At 37.8% G+C, this 19655-nt stretch overlaps 2 protein-coding genes across 2 annotated transcripts; both read left to right on the top strand.

Moving 5' to 3' along the window:
- Positions 1 to 589: 589 nt before the first annotated feature.
- Positions 590 to 5513, top strand: LOC134667910 (procathepsin L-like). Its single transcript, XM_063525326.1, has 7 exons — positions 590 to 737; positions 1295 to 1400; positions 1880 to 2082; positions 2786 to 2924; positions 4164 to 4369; positions 4793 to 4985; positions 5370 to 5513. The coding sequence occupies exons 2-7, from the start codon at positions 1299 to 1301 to the stop codon at positions 5511 to 5513; spliced, it is 987 nt and encodes a 328-aa protein (XP_063381396.1). The 5' UTR covers positions 590 to 737; positions 1295 to 1298.
- Positions 5514 to 9161: 3648 nt separating this feature from the next.
- Positions 9162 to 17367, top strand: LOC134667909 (procathepsin L-like). Its single transcript, XM_063525325.1, has 6 exons — positions 9162 to 9264; positions 9496 to 9698; positions 10081 to 10222; positions 10677 to 10882; positions 16587 to 16779; positions 17141 to 17367. The coding sequence occupies exons 1-6, from the start codon at positions 9178 to 9180 to the stop codon at positions 17300 to 17302; spliced, it is 993 nt and encodes a 330-aa protein (XP_063381395.1). The 5' UTR covers positions 9162 to 9177; the 3' UTR covers positions 17303 to 17367.
- The last annotated feature ends 2288 nt before the right edge of the window (positions 17368 to 19655 follow it).

Genomic DNA, 19655 nt, shown 5'->3' with positions numbered 1-19655 from the left:
CCACGTCAAATCAACAGTTGATTTTATCACATACTGAGTTATGATTCCATCAACGGTGGATAATATCATTTGGTACAACGAAAACTCCACTCTAAACTAAGGGTGGTTCGGTTTGGTTTGCTTGTCACCCTAACTGTGGATTGTTAATGTCAAATTTTGACATTGTACGTATTCGAGAACTTATGATTTTTCCCACATCAACGGGAGATCAACACGATACGTCAAACGTCGCTTGTCGAATAGGGGTCCTGTTTGTTTTCTTTTGTCGTCCGATCCCGGCTTATAATATATACTTAGTACTTATATTGTCAGATTTTTAAGGTTCCGTACTCAAAGGTTAAAAACGGTACCCTATTACTAAGACTCCACTGTCCTTCTATCTATCATCTACTTGGTATGGAACCCTTTGTACGCGAGTCCGATTCGCAATAGGCCGGTTTTATTCCGATAACAGAGGAAGAAATGTTGACAAAAATATAAAAATTACACGAACACGTAAATCCTAGGAGTTACACGTTCCATGTATCACAAACGCTTTGTAAATGCTTTATCTAAGGCATAATGCTAAATACAGGCTTACTATATATTATATTGTCTAGGCTCTAAAGGTAAATAGGCAAAGGAAAACATATATAAGTTGACTGTGATTCCAACTAGTCACTCTTGTGGTCAAATACATTTTTTTTAGTAGTGTAACACCCCACCGGTCTCCAGGTCTGTAACTTATAATTATTTAGGTAGTTAAGTACATATTTACAAAAAAAGTGAGGTGAGCCGCGGTCAAGTGCGGAAGCTTCAATTTGTTTTCCTATCTAGCGAACTTTTAATTATGTAGCCAATAAAATGTGCAAGGTCACTAGCTTAGGGCCTAAAATTAAAGAATACCTTAACAAAAAGTAGCGTGTTTATCAGTATTTTTTACCTAACATTCAACGCTACACATTACCTAATTAGTTAACTTTTTTGTCTTGTAGTTATTAGTTAAATACATACACTTAAATTGTCAAATACTCAAATACCTATATTCCGAAGCTTTTAGACAAATGGTAGTGGGTCAGTGGGACAGCAAATCTGTGGTCAAGATTTATAATAACCAAGTTATTTTTGCCGTCCTCACTTGCCATTTTTTCAAATCTTTAATCAAATCGTTATGGTGACCGATCATTTTCACTTCTTTGTTTTTTAACTTTCTCAAATTGTCTAAAGCATTTCCAAATGTAATTTCGAGTAAATTAAGGTTTCATAAAAGGTTAGGTTAGTTACTACCTACTTAAATATTATTTATGTTCAAAAGCAAAATGAAGTGTGGTATCCTGCTCCTGCTTCTATTTGTGATCGCGACAGCGTCGGCCATGATATCCTTGGTAGATTTATTCAAAAAGGAGTGGGAAAGTTTCAAGGTAACTTTTTTGTTATATTAACAATTTATTTAGAAACTCTTAGTGCTAAGGATTGAATCCTATATGTAGGCATCTTGTATTCAGAGTTTTACTCTTGGTGCCGATGTCGTAAAACTGACATCTCGTAGCATGAGATAAAACCATCAATCATTTCATGCTCGCTTTATCATATTAGTAAATTCTAAATATTACATTTGTGGACGTATTTTTCTTTGTACGTTAAAAATATTTTTCATAAACAGGCTCTTGTTTCGAAATGAAAAAGTATAGGTATTATAGTAGACATAATAAACACACAGCTACAATAGTGCATATACACGACACTTGCGGATCGCTATACATACAATTTAATTTAAATTATGTTATATGCATAGTGCCCTACGGCTCCAAGATTCGGATCATCTTTATATCTTAATGTTAGAGTTATTTTTATTACTAAACTGTTTACCTATTCTTTAAATTCACACATTTTGCTTTAGCTAACGCACAATAAGATTTACAAGTCAGTGGCAGAAGAAATGCGTCGCATGGAAATATACGCTCTGAATAAATACAATATAGTCCAACACAACGAGCTCTTTGAACAAGGACAGGTTTCCTTTAAGCTTAAAGTGAACAAATACTCCGACATGGACCATGAAGAATTTAGCAATATCATGAATGGTCTCATCTACCATGCTGAGTGAGTTAAGTTGCAGATAATATCATTAAATTAGTATTTACTTTTAGACGACTCCCGTATACTTACTTAAGCTTTAAAATTACCACCAACTCGATGGCTAAGTTATAAGTTAAGTATACAGGGTGATTCATGAGGCGTGAGCAGGACTGATCTTGCACACTCAGTAACTGATAATTGATCGAATAGGTACCGTCGTATTTAGGTGAAACAACCACACTTTTTCCTATTTTTTAACTTTTTGGCGAGGGCAAATTTAATTCTCTACAATCAGGGTCACCCTACAAGACCTAATTAAAAAACATAAAACCTCTTTAACCGTAATGACAGCATTATGATTACGAAGAAAATAAACTGTCAAACTTGAGTGAGATACGAGTTTTCAAAAGTAACCAGACCGATGACATTCAATTTGATACAGAATATCGGTAGTTTAGTATTCTAATTGTAGGGTGACCATGCATGTCGTAAAATAAATTATTAACTTTTTTTTTCAGCACGACTAAAAAATTAACGTTAACCTCACTAATACTGATACAAAACAGTTGCTTATAATTTACGATATGCGCAGTGTTAGTCCTGCTCACGTCTCCTGAATCACCCTGTATAGTACCTATCTTGTTTTAGCTCGGGTAACTGTGTATAATTGACTATAAAGTGAGTATAATTTACTAATTTATATTCTGATTAAATGTTGAATTCTTAGCGACAATTCCACAAGTTACGGTTCACGTGTTACAAGAGCGGCCACGAACCTTCCCGATCAGGTTGACTGGCGTGTGAAGGGAGCAGTGACGGCCGTCAAGGACCAAGGAAGTTGCGGATCCTGCTGGGCCTTCAGTACCGTGGGTCAAACATAAAGTGTGGAACTTGCTAACTATGCAAACAAACCGCCATATTAAAATTGTCAAAGAATGATGAATTTACTAGTGACTTTTGTTTACATAGTTAGCAAGTTCCATAGAATGACAGTTTAATTCTACTCTTAGCGCCAGTTGCACCATTCACTAATGGTAACATTCTATTTCTAACCGCAGCTGCACTGCCGGTACTGAACGCGTCGCTGTCATTGTCAATTTCAATAGTAAAATTAACAGTAATGCAGCTGTCGTTGGAAATGGACTGTTACCTTTACCCGGGGTTAACCGATGAAACCTGGAGTTGCCATGGTTACCAGTACAATTTGACACAGGGTTGGTACAAGTGGCGCTTAGTCAATATTTGACCTTCAACTTTCTGGCACATAATATTCTGATGTATGTAACTATTAATGGTTTTACCCGTATACACCGTGTTTTTATTGAATTCCGTTAACTTCGGGGTATGGTTAAGTACATTTAAGATAACTAAATGGCATAGTTAATTTTCAAAAAATATTTTTTTGTTTTTCGAAAAAATTAAGTTTTAAAAGTAATTAAATGTAGCATATAGCGTTGTTATAACACGGGCATTACATTTAACTCAACTAAACAATTGAAATCTTTGACATATCAATGTCATTTCGAACATCGATCGACCGAGATTGTACTTAAGTTTAGTAGCAAATGTATGAACTCATTCTAAACCAGCCCTAAGGCAAGTGTACACGCTTGTAGAGGCCTTATAGGAAAAAAATAAATTATTGATTATCTCCGAAATGGAGTTAATTAGAATATCGGTGTCTTTGAAAAAGTTACTTGATTTAAGCTCAGGAATGCACCCTTGAAATTAACGGAAATAAAAAAAAACACGGTGTATAGTACTCTTAATTTGATACTGGCTCTGTTTAATTGCTTAGTTAGTGGGATCGTGCAAGTGGCGCTTTAGTAGAATGAGCTCGTGATCAGCTACCATTGAATTTGTCTAGCTGGGGTCATATGAAGAAAATTTTATGAAGTATAAACTTTGAAAGTCTTACGGAACTCGGATCGAATAGTATCATCTGTATATACCTATAAAATGCACTAGGTACATATTTAACCTCTTACACTTTTTCTACTGGACAAAAAGATCCGCGTTTTGCATAAACAGCCTTCGAACCAGAAATAAGATAACTTTTGCAGCCTATAAAAAGCTCTAACTCCGATAACTTCTTGGGTAAACAGACGGGCGCTCTCGAAGGCCAGGTTTACATCAAACACAACCGCTTGACATCCCTATCGGAGCAAAACTTGGTCGACTGTGCGGGCAATTATGGATGCCATGGCTGCCAGGGCGGTTGGATGAACAGCGCCTTCTCGTTCGTTAAGGATAATGGCGGGATTGACACTGAGGATTCATATCCCTACCAAGCGAAGAATGACCAATGCAGGTAAGTAAGACTTTGCATGTATTAAACCAGGTGGCCTATATTATCAGTCAACAATAAATATACGCTGTACCATTTTATAATTTTGTGCTAAAATAAAAAATACGAGTAAGTTTCAATAAATGTTTAAAATCAATTCATTTCAGCGTCATCTTGTCGAATTTTAAAACCAGAGAACCAGGAGGCTTACCACCGACATCGAATTATCCGCCTCTATATAGCTTGAATTATGCAAGAGCGATAAAAAGGCAGATCATGATTTCCGATTTTTCGATGTTGGTGGTAGGCCCTCAGAGAATAATCTCTGTAAACTAGCGGTTATTAGCTTTACATAGAGGCAGCAGGCTAACCGCCTTAAACCTGGTAGCTTTCAATTAATTTTCTTCATTCTTCGCTAACCAATAATTGAAAAATAAAATTCCATAGGTATGATGCCAAAAACTCAGGCGCTACTAACAATGGATACAAGACGATCCCAAACGATGAAGACAAACTAAAGGAGGCAGTAGCAAACATTGGACCTATGGCAGTAGCCATAGACGCGGGCCACGCATTCCAGCACTATGCAGATGGAGTTTACTATGAAAAGGATTGCTCTTCTTCTAAACTCAATCATGGGGTAAGCTGTACACCATTGTAAAGTCACCACACGGGATTGTTATGCTATTTAGGATCCTAGCTAATTTGGAAATCCTATAGTGTAAGTATTGAAAAACCAATTTAGCTAGGACCCTAAATGGCGCAACAATCGCAGAGCATGATGGTAAATACTTTAATTTAGACATTTTGAGAGTAAAATTGCTTTTCTATGTTCATGATTACAGCAGTGCTTCAGTATAGTGGCAAGACATTGTCGTCGACTGTATTCCTGCAGCCAATGTCAAAATTAATGTTGATGCCCGGATTTTGACATTTGCTGCAGCAATGTCACGCCGAAATACTGCAGCAGTAACGCTACCAGTCTGAATCCGAATGTTGCCTTAACTTTGAATAACTTTGTCAGGTCCTGGTCGTTGGCTACGGCACGGACACAAACGGAGGTGACTATTGGCTCGTGAAGAACTCCTGGAGTAAGGGATGGGGTAGGGATGGCTACATCAAGATGGCGCGCAACCGTAATAACAACTGTGGCATCGCTAGTGCCTAGGGATTGCAATCCGGTCCGGCGGATCCGGTAATCCGGCCGGATCCGGCACATTTTTCATGATACCGGATCCGGCAAAACTCACCGGATCCGGTCCCGGATCCGGTAAGTGCGCTAAAATATAAAATTACAGCTTAAAACACTGCTAAAATTTAAAAGTTCTCGCCAGTATTCGAATTTTCTCTCTCGCAAACAGCAACACAACAACTTGTTTGTTAGTTGACGCCAGTCTTCTAGCCGACGAAATATGTGTCGTGAGATTTCCGTGCACCCTAAGTACTGGATTGGTTTATATTCAATTTATTGTGTTGTTACATTGTAATTTAATGTACATGTTCTTTCGTTTTATTTTGTACAAACCATTTTAGCCCACTTATAATAAGTGTTACCTGCATTTAAAATATAATAATGAATAAATATTTATAAAATTAAATAGAGAAATATATGTTGACTTTTGACGACCGGTCTGACCTAGCCAGTGGGTAGTGATCCTGCCTGTGGAGCCTCGATCCTGGGTTTTCGAATCCCGGTAAGGACAATTATTTGTGTGATGAGCACAGATATTTGTCATGGTTGCTTTCTATGTATTTAATTTTAAGTATTTGTATATTATATATCGTTGTTTGAGTACCAACAACACAAGCTTTCTTGAGCTTACCGTGGGGCTTAGTCAATTTGTGTAAAAATGTCCTATAATATTTATTGTCCTTTATTCACCATTCTTCTTAGGCTAGGTTTTTATAATATGTATATAAAAGTAAAATATAAAAACACTTACAAAACAATAAAAAATACATATAAACACATTATAAAAAACCTAACCTAGGGTGCCGCCAGCAGCGGGGCAAGGCCCAAGCTACCGGTGGTCAGGGCTGCAGAGAGAGGAACCGGCGGACTATCCGCGCCGTGTCCAAGATCACCGCCTTCTGCATCTGTCCCTTGATCCAACCACCTAGCGAGAGTCTCTCAAGATGTTGGTCGAGACTCTTCGCTATTAAACCGTTCACTGAAACGACTATCGGGACAATGATCGTCGAATCAACATCCCACATGGCGGTTATCTCGTGAGCCAAGTCTAGGTACTTACTGGACTTGTCCTTCTCGGCCTTCACGAGATTCTCATCATGGGGGATGGTGATGTCAACGAGCACGGCCCGACGTTGCGAACGATCTATTATCACAATATCAGGCTTATTGGCTACAATAGTCCTGTCGGTGATGATAGATCGATCCCAATAGAGCGTGGCACGACCATTCTCGAGAACAGGCGCAGGTGAGTACTTGTAGTACGGTACTTCGCGGTCCACAAGGCCATATAGAAGAGCAAGTTGCTGGTGAATAATCCTGGCTACGAGATTATGTCTGTGCAAGTACTCACCGTTAGCAAGATGAGAACAACAATATTTATTTATTATTATTATTTATATGTTATTTTGTTATTATTATGCTACTAAATGTACTTGTATAGGTATACACGTTTATTGATTTTGTTTGCTAAAACTAAAATGGTTGAATTGAGAGCACCTTTTTGTTGGAAATGTGGGTTGGGCTATAGATATTTTAAGAGAAAAAGAAGATTTTATTTGTGGTTAAGTAATGAAAACGTTGATTTTTGAAACTTAAAACAGCCGTCATCGAATTAAACTGTTGTGAGACATACTAACATTGAATAATTTACGGTTTAGACTCACTTCTTTTTAGTCACTCGCGCGGCATGTTTGGGAGAGCCTAGGTCTCCTGTTAAGACACCAGTTTTATTAATCCATTAAAAAATATTCTTAACTTCGCATATAACGCTAAAAACATGATAAAATACGTGACTTGATGAATTTTTTATCCGCAATACCAATCCGGCCGGATCCGGCCGGATCCGCCGGATTGAGGCCAAAATGCGGCCGGATCCGGCCGGATTCAAAACCAGTCCGGATTGCAATCCCTACTAGTGCCGCTTCTTATCCAACTGTTGAATAATGTTATGTGGAAGTTAATGTGATCAACGACTAAGATTTTTTAGTTGCTGTGCGACAAATATTTTCTTTAGTCTCACGAAAGCGACATTACAATCAAAATTTTATTTTAATTAAAACCTCAACGTGGTGTTTTTTTGTTTAGACCACTGGGAAAAAAGAGATAAATCCAAAAATTTGGTACAGATGTAGTAATTATTTCCCATCGTATTTTCAAGGAAACGTATGAACATGTCTTGCTATTTCAGACAGTCTCGGTGCAAAAAGTATTGAGGTTGACTGAAGTAGCATGACAAATACGAACGCTTCCGAGAAAATACGATGGAAACAATTATGCACTACATCTGTATTAATATATAATACTTCAATAAAATCTAACAATTCATATCGTAATTTTGCTTCATTTTCCTGTTTTCTAGCTGCATACTATAGCGAGTAGGTACGACTTGGAGTAATTACGTAGTTGCTAATAATTATATCGTTAGTACGAGTATATTAATAACTGTCAGCGCGTATAGTGAATTCTGCCCACGTAGTCAAATGCCTATTAATTAATGTAAATATATCCAGAGGAAAATTAAGTTGTTGGGGTGAATTTGTTATGGAGAACTTAACATGAAACTGGGGATCTAGGAGATATTTTATAGAATTCTCTTTTAGTAGAAGTAATATATGACTCACGCTAGAGCGGTCCGAGTCCAGGCCGGGGAGACTTACACTGTGTTTACGATGGATGATTGGTGACAATGTGATGCTTTCTATAGAAAATACGAAGTGTCGGATGCCTCGGCCCGGGCCCCGGGACAAGCTAACGTGAGCCTTAAAGGTTTCCTATAGAAAGCATCATGTGATCACGTCACTTGTCATAGAAAACCATTCATGTGTCGCTTGCCTCGGCCGTTCTAGCATGATCTTTTTTAATCTTGTACAAAAACCATAATCTTAAAAAAAGATCCCAAGCCTCGCTAATCTGCAAAAATATACATATTTATATACAATTAGTAATGGACTTTTGTCTTCAACTACCGCAAGACAAATACATAATGGATTCGTCCCAGTTTTAGTTCAGTTCCACGTAGACGTTACGAGACAAACAGTTTTCCTTATATATTGTGAATCTGCTAACATTCTAAATCAGTGTCAATACGTAAAGCCTGGCAGTTCGCACGTCATGCCATTCATCTTAAACCACATGCTTGAAACAAATGCATTATCTAAATCTTAAATGCCAAAGATATGTGGTTAGGGTTAACTTGTCAAATAAGTATAAACATGTATATAAGTAGGTTGTGATACCAAGCGGTCACTATTTCAGTGTCAGAGGGCACAAAAGCTCAAGTAGGTAGGTATAGAAAGTTGATTACCAATATCAAGTTTCATACAAATATTATTTTAAAGGTAATTGCTGTTTTTTTTTATAATTTGTTTATAAATTACATACTTACCTATATCCGATGCATAAATTTACTATATGTATATTATATTTATTAGTATTGTTAGTTTTGACTATTTTTGTTGATACAATTACAATACATTACATTAAATAATACAATAACAAGTAATATAGACAACAATACCTAAATAAAGCCGAAAATTATAGATTTTTTTTGTTAGTTATCTCTTACTCTCTACTGTTGAGTCCTGTGCATTGTTAATGTTTCAAATAAATAGGTATGTAGGTGTATTATTTCAGCAATACAATGAGGGGTGCGTTCTTGCTCGTATTTGTGATGGCCACGGTGATGGCGGTCTCTTTAAACGACTTTGAATCATTTGGGAATTTCAAGGTAAAGTAATATTTAAAATTACTGTGACTTATATAGAATATCCAATCAAATTATGAATCAAGATTATCAGTCTATTTATTGGCATGTTTGATTTTTTTAAATCTAAAAATACCTATATATTTTTATCCCATTATTCAAATATTTACATACAATATTTTTAAACTGTGCTGCAACGCTGCAAATGCCGATAGAATTTTGAATCACTTTCATCAACTCCAATTATTATTTTAGTTAGAGCACAAGAAACACTATAAATCAGCGGTGGAAGAAATGCGTCGCTTGCAAATTTACGTTAAAAATCAAATGAAGATTATGCAGCACAACATGCGCTTCGAGCAAGGACTGGTTTCCTACAAGCTCAAGCTGAACCAGTACTCTGACTTGGACGACGACGAGTTTGAGCGTGATATGTACGGTGTTCTCCCCGATATCGAGTAAGTAGAGGTCTTTTCAACCGACTTCAAAAAGGAGGAGGTTATTAATTAGAATTAAATTTTCCAATTGTTAAAAGAACATATATGTTATATTGCATGTCGCCAATAGCAACGAAAGAATCAAATGAGTTTGTCTTTGTCTTCTAAGGGCCACTTGCGCCATTCCACTAACCCGGGTTAACCGGTTAAACCTGGAGTTACCATGGTAACTAGTACAGTTTAACCGGTTAACTCTGGGCTAGTGGGACGATGCAAGTAGGGCTAAACAGTTTAAAATTTGTCTAACGAAAAATAAATTTCCATTCATTTCGATTGTTAAAACGCAACGCGTGTTACAACACGCCTCTGGATGTCTAATAATATTTTAATGATTTCTCCTTAGTGACAATTTTACACAACCAGCTTTCAACCATCGTACGTTATCATTTGCGAACCTTCCCGATTACGTGGACTGGCGGGAAAAGGGAGCAGTGACTGAGGTTAAGACACAGGGGCACTGCGGCTCCTGCTGGGCTTTCAGCACCGTTAGTGCCAATATGTAGCTTTTTTAAGGGTAAAGATTCCCACAAACCCTCCACCAATGACCAAAGTGCCACTCCCGTCCCATGCAATCGAAACACAAATGTCGGTCGTCGTCAGCTACGAAAGTGCATGCTAGGAGCGTGAGTTTTGTGGCCGAGGCGTTAATATACAGCAGTAACGTGTACCCAATGCCGAGCTTGCTACTGCCGAGATATCAACTATTATTTTTTTCTCCTGCGGTCTATATATCCTTACAATAGGAGGTCCTTACAATCAACTGAGAAAAAAAAATCAAAATCCAAGCCTTGGCTTGGAATGATTATTATGATCATAATTCAACTTTACCAACACTTAGTATCTTTATTATTATTAGTATCCGTACCTACTTTCATGGCATCGTTTTTACCAAGTAGGTAATTATTCAAGTGTATTTTAGAAATATTTTCTGCTTCACAGACGGGGGCTCTAGAGGGCCAAGTTTTTATCAAGACTAATCGTTTGATATCTCTATCAGAGCAAAACTTGATCGATTGTACGAGCAACTACAGATGTCGTGGGTGCGAGGCCGGATGGATGAATAATGCTTTCCAGTACATTAAGGACAATGGCGGGATTGATACTGAGGCCTCATATCCATATGAAGCGAACAATGGCCAGTGCAGGTAAAATAATACACGGGCTGTATTAACAACATACTAATTCCATCTATCTTGTAGTGATACAATCTTAACACAGGGCGACAACAAGGGGCGGAGGGTGTATCTAAAACAATGCATATGAAAGAGACCCATACAACCATTTCCAGTCGCCGTTACGACACGGTGTAGACACATCTTGTGTCGACACCGTCTGTTTCGGTCACAATTCCAGTCGCAGAGTCGTCGCCGTGTCGACACAGTTACCAGAAATGGGGAAGGGTCGACACATGACACAAAGTGACATAAAGTGTGGTCGCCGTGTGCACACATTGTTTCGGGTTTGCGACTACTTTATGCCAAAATCATTCGTTCATTCGTTCATTTTGTTCCTGTCAAATGGAAACTGTCAGATGGAAAAATAGTTAAATAAAAATAAGTGACATTAATACGCCATCTCTAAAACGGATTACAAGACGTAATTATATATTGTTTGCATTTATATTACAATAGGACTTAAATTATTATGGGGAATTAAACTGCTCGAGTGATTTGATAAACTAAGTGTAATATAATCAACGCGCCACCACATTGTTTTAGTTTAGCCGGAAAGGAAATTGTTTACTTCTCAGTGCTTGTGTTCATAAATATATTATTTGATGCATTTTTAGTACTTCGATGCGTATACTATACTTAAATAACAGAAATAACGCTTTACATATTACGAAACTTGTTAATTATGATGTATAAATATGGTTTAAGGCTGAGAAATATTGCAGTCACAAAGTAGTCGCAAATGTTTCGACTTTGTGTCGACTCTGTGTAGACACATGACACGCGCTGTCAAAAGTAATAACAAAGTTACTGGATTTGCAAAATGGCTCCTTGTGTTCATTTGTTTTCAGATATTCTCAAAGTGTAAAAATGACGTGGTCAGAGATGGGACTTAATAGATTAACTGTTTATTCGACTAATTAATGGAATAAAAAAAGTTAATCCTCAAATTTTAATCACGATTAGTTTAGTCGACCTAACATAGATTGAAATTGAATTAATCTGAACATTAATCGAATAAATTATCGATTAAATCTCGGTTGGAAGTTGACAGGGGGCCATTTTTGTACGTAAAAATAATAGAAATGTCTTGCATGCAGATGGTAGCCAAACACTTTGTCATAAAAGTCGAGATGGGTGTCTATTTATAGGTTTTAGGGAGTGCCGATTTCGAAAATGATGACCATTTTGGAATCCAAAATGGCGGCCATGCACTGTGTCATAAAAGTCGTCATGGATGTCGTTTTATACGTTTTAGGGGGCCCCAATTTCGAAAATGATGACCATTTTGGAATCCAAAATGGCGGCCATGCACTATGCCATAAAAGTCGTCAGGGGTGTCGTTTTATAGGTTTTAGGAGGCGCAGATTTAAAAAATGATGACCATTTTGGATTCCAAGATGGCGGCCATGCACTATGTCATAAAAGTCGTCATGGATGTCGTTTTATAGGTTTTACGGGGCCCCGATTTAGAAAATGATGACCATTTTGAAATCCAAAATGGCGGCCATGCACTATGTCATAAAAGTCGTCATGGGTGTCGTTTTATAGGTTTTAAGGGGCGCAGATTTCGAAAACGATGACCAATTTGGATTCCAAGATGGCGGCCATGCACTATGTCATAAAAGTCGTCATGGATGTCGTTTTATTGGTTTTAGGGGGCCCCGCTTTCGAAAATGATGACCATTTTGGAATCCAGAATGGCGGCCATGCACTATGTCATAAAAGTCGTCATGGGTGTCGTTTTATAGGTTTTGGGGGGCGCAGATTTCGAAAACGATAACCATTTTCGATTCCAAAATGGCGGCCATGCACTATGTCATAAAAGTCGTCATGGATGTCGTTTTATGGGTTTTAGGGGGCCCCGATTTAGAAAATGATGACCATTTTGAAATCCAAAATGGCGGCCATGTACTATGTCATAAAAGTCGTCATGGATGTCGTTTTATAGGTTTTGGGGGGCGCAGATTTAGAAAATGATGACCATTTTCGATTCCAAAATGGTGGCCATGCACTATGTCATAAAAGTCGTCATGGGTGTCGTTTTATAGGTTTTAGGGGGCGCAGATTACGAAAACGATGACCATTTTGGATTCCAAAATGGCGGCCATGCACTATGTTATAAAAGTCGTCATGGATGTCGTTTTATAGGTTTTAGGGGGCCCCGCTTTCGAAAATGATGACCATTTTGGAATCCAGAATGGCGGCCATGCACTATGTCATGAAAGTTAACATGAGTGTCGTTTTATAGGTTTTGGGGGGCGCAGATTTCGAAAACGATAACCATTTTCGATTCCAAAATGGCGGCCATGCACTATGTCATAAAAGTCGTTTTATAGGTTTTAGGGGGCCCCGATTTAGAAAATGATGACCATTTTGAAATCCAAAATGGCAGCCATGCACTGTCATAAAAGTTGTCATGGGTGTCGTTTTATAGGTTTTGGGGGGCGCAGATTTAGAAAATGATGACCATTTTGGATTCCAAAATGGTGGCCATGCACTATGTCATAAAAGTCGTCATGGGTGTCGTTTTATAGGTATTAGGGGGCGCAGATTTCGAAAACGAAGACCATTTTGGATTCCAAGATGGCGGCCATGCACTATGTCATAAAAGTCGTCAGGGATGTCGTTTTGTAGGTTTTAGGGGACGCAGATTTCGAAAATGATGGCCATTTTGGAATCCAAAATGGCGGCCACTCACTATGTCATAAAAGTTGTCATGGGTGTCGTTTTATAGGTTTTGGGGGGCGCAGATTTAGAAAATGATGACCATTTTGGATTCCAAAATGGTGGCCATGCACTATGTCATAAAAGTCGTCATGGGTGTCGTTTTATAGGTATTAGGGGGCGCAGATTTCGAAAACGAAGACCATTTTGGATTCCAAGATGGCGGCCATGCACTATGTCATAAAAGTCGTCATGGATGTCGTTTTGTAGGTTTTAGGGGACGCAGATTTCGAAAATGATGACCATTTTGGAATCCAAAATGGCGGCCATGCAGTATGTCATTAAAGTCGTCATGGCTGTCGTTTTATAGGTTTTAGGGAGCGCAGATTTCGAAAATAATAACTATTTGGGAATCGAAGATGGCGGCCATGCACTATGTTAAAAGTCGACATGGATGTCGTTTTGTTGGTCATGGTCATCATTATCGAAATCTGCTCTTCCTAACACCTATAAATCAACATCTATGACGGCTTATATGACAAAGTGCACGGCAGACATCTTGGAATCCGAAATGGTCATCATTTTCGAATTCTGCACTCCCTAAAACCTATAAAACGATATCCATGACGACTTTTATGACAAAGTGCACGGCACACATCTTGGATTCCAAACTGGTTATCATTTTCGAAATCGGCACTTCCTAAAACCTATAAAACGATATTCATGACGACTTTTCTGACAAAATACGTAGCGGCCATCTTGGATTATAAAATGATCATCGTTTTCGAATTCTGCACTCCCTAAAACCTATAAATCGACATCCGTGACGACGCAAGTTATCTTTATTTTCAGATCTAACAAATTGCTACAGAATACAAAGGACAAAAAAAGAAGCGAGGAGGTAATGAAACAAGCAAACATACAGATGATTCCTCGACGCAATTGGATGCTTCTTAAATTGTGTCCAGATTTATTTGTCATAAAAGTTTTTATTTTTCACGTATTACTCTCACAAGTTCCGTGACATTTCGACCTTGTAATTTTTTAAGTAAATGGTTTTGTTTATCTGTGAGGATCTCACTAGAATAATATAATCAAGGTATGTTTATATTTGATAATTGAAATAGTAACGCAAAAAAAAATTATATTTGTGTCTTATAATCCTACCGAAGACTTTTATTTTTCCTTTTCCTTCTACACAAGTTTGGTCAAGTAATAAGAATTTAGGGCTCTCAATTTTATTTTGACTTCTACAACAGTAAAGCTACGAGGCCATGTTTGGTATCGTTTTCGTATAAATTCGCAGTACCAAATTTAGTTATGGTATCACATTGACACCATTCCAAAGTAAAAACATATAAACTTACTTTCTCTTAAACTCCTCTTCACGCTTAAACTGCTGAACAGTTTTAATTTAAATTTAGTACACATATATTTTGAGTCCCGAGACAGGACATAATAAGTTATCTCAAAAATCATCCTTCAAAGGTGTGAAATGAGGTGTAGGGGGGAATTCAGAATTGACTTCTTGAAGTTAATACTGTTTAAGTTTAGGTTTGAAGTCATGTTTTTTTTTATCATTTTTAACTAAATCAAAGATGTAGACCTTCCCAAATTTAATATAAATCGGTTCAGCGGTTATTGATTTCCCGTACAAATTTCCACGCCACTTTTCACACCTTCAAAAGATGATTTTGGTTATAAGATCTATCCTATGTCCTGTTCCGGGATGCAAACTATTTCTATACCAAATTTCAACGAAATCGGTTCAGCGGTTAAGCGTCAAGAGGAGTTTAAAAAAACCGACCAAGTGCGAGTCGGACTCGCGTATTAAGGGTTCCGTACATTAAGTCCGACTCGCGCTTGACTGCACATTTCTAATAGGTTTTCCTGTCATCTATAGGTAAAGAACTATTTTGTGTATTCAGACAGACAGACATACAGACGCACGAGTGATCCTATAAGGATTCCGTTTTATGCTTTTGAGGTACGGAACCCTAAAAAGATTTTTTTAATTTTGTGGAATGGTTTCCATGTTAAATGGATTCAGCAACCCAGATTTATACGAAAACGATACCATACACGGCCTAGCACCTTCACTGATGTAGATATATCAAGATAAAATTGAGAGCCCTAACTAAACTTTCAAGAGCGGATATCTCAAAAACTATTCAACATATCGAAAAAATTGACTGAATAAACTTGTAACAAATTAAATTAACTTTCATTTTGTATAAGTGGCCATGTCGCTAAGATGCATAGTTTCCGAGATATAATCGAAAAACCGGAAAATGGGACATTCAAAGCCCCCTCTCTTCCCCCCGCTCAAGGGCTACGGCCGGGGACTTTTGATATGTTCACCTCCTAACTTGTCCAAACCAAGTTACAGAGTCAAAAATTGTGTTCCGAGCATTTCCCTCTACAACTTTTTTGAGCATTCGTTGGCTGACCTAAGTAGCTTATTGCATTTCTTTAAAAACTTTTCTGTAAAAGGTTGACGGGTGTTGGGTGTTTATATGGTTTTGGTCGATTATTATCATTTGCATCGCCCATGACGACTTACTAGAATTACTTACGAGCACACGAGACACTAATAGTAGTTTGACAAACCTTGGTTTTCAAGAGGTATTTTATATTGACATTTGCTGTCACAAATTTGCTGTCAGATTTAGTCGCAAACCGCACGCAAAGTGCACACAAATGTGTCGACACCTTGTTACGGAAAAGTGTACACACGGCGACGACACTTTGTTTCGAAACAATTCTAGACACATTGTGTGGACTCTGTTACGACACATCTGACATTTAGTTACCACTTTGATGATTCTGCGACTGGAATGGTTATATGGGGAACTAAGTACTTACCTAGAGTGAGTCAAAACAAAAATATGATATCTTTAGCCTCTGCGAATGACTGTGCCTTTCATGAGGACACATACTACGTACAATGCTATTATCGTCACTCTTCATAAGAACTATTAAAATCTCATAATTATTTCTATTTTTACAGATATGACCCCAATAATATAGGCGCAACCAACAAAGGATACGTAAAAATTCCGAGGGACGAAAACAAGTTGAAGGAGGCGGTGGCAAATGTTGGCCCTATATCTGTAGCCATAAACTCTTTGCCGTCAATCAACCATTACGGCGACGGGGTATACTATGAAAAGGATTGCAATCCTAACAAACACAACCATGCGGTAAGCATAAAATATCCATAGGAATATTTATAATTTCGCCGTGTCCCATCGTTCAATCGCGGCACATCCTCTATGCAAATTGGGGTTTTATTATTTAATTTTTAAGTCCCTTCAATCCACATAACGATATATCCTCAATGTCGAAATATCCATGTATTCATAACCAATATCCATGTAGGTACTAGAGTGAGAGAAAAATGTTGCTTTTTATAAAAACCCAAAGTTGAGCTCATGAAAGTCCCTGGGAGCACGTGTATGTTGTTGGCCGATAAAAAGATAGGTACTATAGACAATGGAGTTATATTTGGGGTGATAAGATTAATTTATAATGGCACTTATTAAAGTTCACCCATGTCCACAGGTTCTGGTTGTGGGATACGGCACGGACGAGGACGGAGGTGACTACTGGATCGTGAAGAATTCCTGGGGCAAGAGATGGGGTCGCGATGGCTACATCAAGATGGCGCGGAACCGGGACAACAACTGCGGTATAGCCAGCAGCGCCTCATATCCTCTTGTCTGATTCCGAGAACATCGTCGGCTAACGTTGCTAGCCCCTGAATTCCATTAAATCGAGTTTAGAAGACCACTTAGTTACTACAGAAAAATCGCTTAAACTATTTGGTTTTCCATTTAGATCTTCAAATGATGCTTGGATTTAAGTTGTTTAAAACAAAATATGAAATTTTAAAAACATGATATGAATTTGAATACCCACACTATTGAATTCCTATATGGATTAGGTACAATGTAAATAGGAGCAGCAATACTACAAATAATTTGAATGCCTTTTTATGATGATGAAAAATCAACCCATAACCAAAACATACCAAAATATCATTCAAGCATTTTCTGAACGTAAGTAGTATTATGTATTTCACAAAAACTAGTAACAAAGCAAAAAGTTGAATCCTCATTTATTATTAGAACAATTTAATTAGATTGGGTTTATTCCCTCCCATAATTTCATTTTGTATTCACTAGTAAACAAAGTTTCAAAATTCGTCAACAATCCAAAATAAGCGTAATAATCATATTTGGAGCGGTAGCAATCTGGACAAATATTCCCAAAGGGGTGGCGCGATCGCGGTTGGTTTGAAATTTCAGTCGAGTGAAGTTTCAGTGTCACGTGATTTTAGACGAAAGTGGACGATCGCACTAAATCACCTTTTCTTACAAAAATAGTCCTTAATTTATCTCTAGATATTATTATTCAAATAGTTAATTGACAATATTTTTACACAGGGTCACTACCCTCTGGGATAAAGTACAGACAGGTCGTCAGCATTTTTAATTATTTAAGTATTACTATGGAATTTGTTTTACGCTCCTAATTCTTGTAACATATACTCATATAATTTCCAACGAAGGGACATACAGCTATGGTTAATATATTACATCACAGTATTGCCAGTGTGGCTAAAATCAGACGATACACCAAGTTGTTTTTGAATATATCATCACCAAACATTAGCAGAAAAACGTCCGATTGCCAAGGGTCTACAAGACTGTTGTAGACATGCCTATTTACCTTAACCTAATAATAAAAATCCCTAAAACTGAAAGTAGAGTATCAAGACTACGAGTAATAAATAATAATCCTCCTTAAATTGTTTATACGACAACGGTTTCACTCATTCGAGCCTGAGGAAGGACCCCCGACGGGCCCGAAACATGTCGCCAATAGCGACTAAAAATTCAAGTGAGTGAAACCGTTGTCGTATAAACAATTTAAAATATGTCTCACGCAAGTTTAATATCGAATAATCCTCCTTAATTGGAGAGAGTACACTCAAGTGACTCAACACAGATTCCACTGAAACTGCGACAGGGTGCGAGATTGGAGTAACATCCGCGCTTATGTAATGAAGGACAATGTTCAGACAAAACAACATGTAGTAACTTAGTGGGACATTGGCCTAACTATGACCATTCTAGCCAGATACGCCTTTGTCCCACCAAATATACGAAGTGTAACTAGTGCTGTGCCGTTACCAGAATATTCAACTCGAAGGTTTACGGAGGATTCTAATTTTCTATACGTTTATATTTCAAAGGTTTGTTTGAAAGGTCGGTACTTTTACATTGTTTTGAAACACAATTGTGTACCTACCTACTTATAATTCGTCTCTAATAGTTACTTACTGGTTTTTTTAAACCTTTAGTACCTAGGATCTTGCAAAATATGGTTTTGTAAATAGGGTCATTAGCATTGACCACTGAAAATATTCCTACGGTATGGCTCTTAAGACAAAACACTAGGTAGTGCCCACAAATCAAAATGAATAATCATTAAAATCACCACCATCTCTTTCGCTATGCCATAATCCCGTAAGGGATTCGTATAGGAGGGCCAAGCGTGTACGGCTCGCCCTAAAGAGTTGGTCAACTTCGACTAGCCTTTTAAAGATTGCATATATTCGAGAATTTCGAACGGGTACCGCCGTGACCGAGTGGTTTAGTACTCAGCACATTAGCCGCGTAAGTTGCAGAAGCCGGTTTAATTCCGGCCTCGACCACCGGAGGCTTGGTCACTTTTTCTGCAGTGTACGATCTATTTCTATTTGTATTCAAGCTCGTGGCTCTCATGTTCAGCGACGTATGCTTCTATTGTGCCCCTGAGACCTTGCAGAAAATGCTCAATGTCCAGCTTTTCGATTAATATGCTCTATATCAGGGGAATATTCCTGCACACATCACTACGTGTAACGAATACTCGCACCCGGGGCTATCTTACATTCGTATCATATTCAGGCGGGACGTATGCTTCTATTGTGCCCCTGGGACCTTACAGACAATGCTCAAATTAAAACATTGCAAGCTTTGTTTTTAAATTTGCTTCTAGTTTTTACAAGATACAGTGCCGACTAGGAAAA

This window comes from Cydia fagiglandana, chromosome 10 (assembly GCF_963556715.1).
Source record: "Cydia fagiglandana chromosome 10, ilCydFagi1.1, whole genome shotgun sequence".
Taxonomy (NCBI): domain Eukaryota; kingdom Metazoa; phylum Arthropoda; class Insecta; order Lepidoptera; family Tortricidae; genus Cydia; species Cydia fagiglandana.
The sequence above is the reverse complement of the archived record's forward strand: the minus strand, read 5'-3'. Positions and strand labels throughout refer to the sequence as shown.